Source organism: Macadamia integrifolia, chromosome 13, assembly GCF_013358625.1.
Source record: "Macadamia integrifolia cultivar HAES 741 chromosome 13, SCU_Mint_v3, whole genome shotgun sequence".
NCBI lineage: Eukaryota > Viridiplantae > Streptophyta > Magnoliopsida > Proteales > Proteaceae > Macadamia > Macadamia integrifolia.
The window spans coordinates 17,941,456-17,946,014 of record NC_056569.1 but is presented as its reverse complement, the minus strand read 5'-3'; the positions used below and the strand labels follow the sequence as shown (position 1 = coordinate 17,946,014).

General features: G+C 38.1%; 1 protein-coding gene across 1 annotated transcript; it reads left to right on the top strand.

Moving 5' to 3' along the window:
- Positions 1-267: 267 nt before the first annotated feature.
- Positions 268-1,619, top strand: LOC122060159 (mitogen-activated protein kinase kinase kinase 18-like). Its single transcript, XM_042623347.1, has one exon. The coding sequence runs from the start codon at positions 328-330 to the stop codon at positions 1,603-1,605; it is 1,278 nt and encodes a 425-aa protein (XP_042479281.1). The 5' UTR covers positions 268-327; the 3' UTR covers positions 1,606-1,619.
- Positions 1,620-4,559: the final 2,940 nt, after the last annotated feature.

Here is a 4,559-nt window from a genome sequence, read left to right as displayed (position 1 = left end):
CCCAAGCAACCGCCGTCAACTCTGCCACGTGTTCTCTAAACATTCCTTATACTAACTAAAAACTAATGACCGCCGCCCATTGGCCCATCACAGTAACTTCTACTCTTAAATCTCATCAAGTATCTAACTGGGAATAAAATTGTAATTTCACTTTCCACTTCCTTTCTCACACACGCAAAAACGCCAAACTTACCAACCTCTCCTTTAGTCCTTACAATATATAAAAAGGGAAAAAGACTTTCCTAAACCCAAACCCAAACTCAAACCCACTCTGTTTCTTCCTTCCTTCCTCTGTTCCTTTCAATTTCAAGCTTCCTTCAATCCACCATGGAATGGACCAGAGGCCGCACCATCGGCCGTGGCTCTTTTGCCACCGTCTCTCTCGCCAAAACTCACCGGTCCGGTGAAGTTTTCGCCGTGAAATCTGTGGATCTTTCCAGATCAGAATTCCTACAAAGAGAACAGAGGGTTCTCTCTCTCATCGACTGTCCTCGTATAGTTGGGTACGTTGGCTGTGATGTAACACATGAGAATGGTCGATTGATGTACAATCTCTTCATGGAGTATATCTCCGGTGGTACTCTCACTGACGTTATTCAAGATCACGGTGGTCGCCTTGACGAGTCTGAAATCCGGTCTCACACAAGAGCAATTTTAATGGGTTTAGATTACCTTCATTCTCGTCGTCTTGTGCATTGTGATATCAAGGGTCGGAATGTTCTGATTGGAGCGGATGGTGCCAAGATTGCTGATTTGGGTTGCACGAGATGGGTCGATGAGGAGGCTCCGGCGATGCCGATTGCCGGAACCCCTGTTTTCATGGCACCTGAAGTGGCTCGAGGTGATGAACAGAGTTTCCCTGCCGACGTCTGGGCTCTTGGGTGTACCGTAATTGAGATGGCCACGGGACGCCCTCCATGGCCGGATATTGCAGACCCGGTCTCTGCACTTCACCGGATCGCATTCTCCTCTGATATACCGGATTTCCCAACTTTCCTGTCAGAGGAAGCAAAACACTTTTTGGGCAAGTGCCTTAAGAGAGATCCAAAGGAGCGGTGGACGGCAGATCAGCTCCTTAAACACCCATTTCTGGATCAGGATTCGAAGCAAATTCAGGGCTCTACCTCCTCAATTTCTCCCACGAGCATACTCGATCAAGGCTTTTGGGATTCGTTGGAGGAGTCAGATACAGAGACACCACTTCATATCTCCAATCTATTGGTATTGAGTTCTTCAAATTCTCCGGCGGAAAGAATCCGGAGGTTGGTCGGAGACATCCCTTCGTCATCTTCAACCCCAAATCTTCCCGATTGGACGAAGGACAGAAATTGGGTCACAGTCAGAAGCAACAACCACGCAGAGATTACTGGGTCGAGTGACGAAGTAGAGCTGGAATCGTTTGGAAGAAGCTCTTCCGTCATTAATGGAAGTGAACATCTCGTTCATTACAATTCAAATAGTAGTAGTATCAGTAGTAACAGTCTCAGAAGATTTTCGGTGTCCAGTAATGATGTTAATGCTTTTTCTGTATCTTCTAATCCCAATTATGAATTGGCACGGGGAAAGGAATTTTTACTTTCTTCAATCCCAATTCCGTTATTATAAAATACATCACAATATCTCAGCTCCTGATCTTAATTAGAAGTTTTAGCTAATTGCTTTACTGTTCAGTGTGATATATGCTTGTGTTGTGTGGCTGTATAAGCCTCGCCGACACCGCCAGCAGCGTCGGATGCCGGAAATGCCGGAGGAGACGGGAACAATTAACAAATTAAGGTTCTCTGTTCCCACCTCCAATGTGGTGGGCCGTGGTGGTGGGCTCACCATGAAGCACGAGGCCACAAATTTATTTATTTATTTTTAATGGATTTTAGGTTTCGAGAAAGTCGGTGATAGACTTTTTTGAGGTCAACCCTTTTTGTCCACCAATCACAAAGTGTAAAAGCATGAAAGGCAAAGGTGTGAACGGAAGAGACTTTCGGTTCAAAGTCAAACGTAAGTCGTGGGCCCGAGGCAGGGCAGGTATAGGGTGAGGGCTTTCTTGTGTGTTTTGTAATTGGGTTGGGTAAGTTGGGATTTGAACCCACTTAAGAGTTGTTCGGCCCAATTAGACATTATTATGGAGGAGATAATGGTCCAACGCTGACGGCATTGCCAAGGGCCCACAAAGGTGTTCTTCCACGTGTGCCATACCTAAATGTCTAAATCAACTTAAAAAGTTAGAACTTGCCATTCTTGTCCTAGTATTATACAAAATATTGATTAATTAAGTAGGATTAATATTTAAATCTTGGGTTATATATATATATATATTTTTTTCTCTTGTCTTTTTTTTTTTATTTGATTTCAAATTGTTTTTGTCCTATTAGCTAGATTCTTCATATTTTTTTCCTTGTCTATGAATAAGGTTAAAACTTTGCACTAGGGATATAGGAAACAATATTGAATCAGTTATATCAGTCGATACGTATTGGATTGTTACCTAAAAAATACATTATCGATGATTTGACTAAAATGCAATTTGATTTTTATTTGGAATCTTTTTGATGAAGGGTGATATGGTCAATTTGTATCAATATCGGTATATACAAATGCCAATACTATACACTAAAACCTTGCCTTTGACTATTGTGTTCAGGTCTTCTTACCAAATAAAGTGGTCTTAAAATGTAATTCTCTTTTCACATTTCCAATTCTCTAACCACACTTACATTAATAATAATAAAAAAAGAAGAAGGTAAAAGGTTATGTCTAAGCTTCGCAAAATTGTCTATTCAATTTGAACCTTGTGGTTGATGATGTGGTGACTTTCAACCATATAGATACGTCCCAAATGACTACATCCAATTTTCATGGTCAAATTCAATTGTATAGTTTTATAACCACGACAAGCAAATTCAGTCATATCACTAAATTGTATTGAGTTAGTTCTATCTATTTTTCATCTATTTACCATTTTAGCCTTCATCATGTAGTTAAGGGAAAATTATAACTAAGGTTTGTGGAAAAAAAAATTGTAATTGTACTTTTTTGTCCTTTAAGTATAACATACGTTTTTGTCCTTTAAGTGTAACATACGTTTTTTACTTTAATGAAGGTAAATTCTATCATTTTACATAAATGTTGTATTATAGAATTTTCAATTTCGTAAAAACCCTATTATATCCTAACATTAAATAAATTTTTGAAAATAAAAAAAAAACAATTAAAAAAATTATAATTTCTTAGTTCACCACTTGCATCCTTCACTTAATTTGTAAGTTTATATGATTTTTGGTTTGAACTGAATTTGAATACACCAATTTGATTGCCACGTAAACTAACATATAACAAAAATTCAAACAGACTATTGCACCGAGCTTGGCACAAAAGCTATTGCATCACCATCTACTCCATTTAATTATAATTGGAATGTTAATGATAGTCAAACACATTATCATATTATAGAGAAAGTATATTTGAAGTAACAGGAAAAGCCATCTATGGCCCATGGGTATAAGTCAAAGTATTGAAATGAGACTTCAAAGGTCAACCATGTTAAAAAAAAAAAAAAAAAAAAAAAAAAAAAAGGGTGTGAACAGAAGAATTAGACAAACACTCAAAGAGACGGAGCCATGGAGATTTCTTATTGGTTTACTTAGTGGGATTTGAACCCACTTAAGAGTTCGGCCCAATCGACCATAGAATATGAGTGCACTTAATCCATTATGGAGGAGATATGGTCCAACGCTGAAGTCACTGCCACGAAGGTGTTCTTCCACGTCTGCATATGTCAGGATGGAAAGTCAAGCTTGGTACAATGGAGAATTCAATTGGGCTAGGGTGTCAATTGATCGGTTTGGTCTGATTTTGATCGAATGAATCAATTTCGATATGTTATTAGATCAATTCAACAGTAAATATCATTGAAAAAGTTTTTATTTTGAACGGTTTTGGTTTTACTCCAGCTTGGTTCGATTTCTTATCAATTTTTTATCTAATTGTAATCAGGCTACTATCAGATTCATCTGGTCGGGTCCGATCTGATTTCAGGTTTATATGTAACATAAGGAAATTAATGAGAAAATCTTAGTCTTTTGTTGGGTTTTTGATTGTTACCGGATTTGATCCAATGTTTTGTTTTGGTTGGTGCATTTGGTCGGTCTGGTTTGATTTTGGTTCTAATGGTTCCATAAAATCCAACCTGAAACAGACCACTAAAAGTTCAATTTGATTCGATTCAGTTTAGTCCTGGATGAACCGACCGGTCTAACCAATTTGGCCTGAACACACCTTAATTTGAACCTTGTGGCATATTGTGTGGCAATTTTCAATTATATAAATTGATTAGGTCTATCTTGTTAATTTTGATAGTCCAATTCAATCGCAAAGCCATAGCTCATATCATCAATTCATATTCATCTGTTTCTATTTATTTTCAATCATTCACCTATGAACGCCAATCAGGAAAGTTTTTAATTGCTTCTAGTCCTAAGATGCGAATCCCGGAATCATTCCATTTATTAAATGATTCCAACCATAGGATCTGATCCCGTTTAATAATGTGAAGGTCAGATTAT

Bases quoted from the DNA above. Each gene is read 5' to 3' on its own strand.
- LOC122060159 (XM_042623347.1), top strand. From the start codon at position 328: ATGGAATGGACCAGAGGCCGCACCATCGGCCGTGGCTCTTTTGCCACC.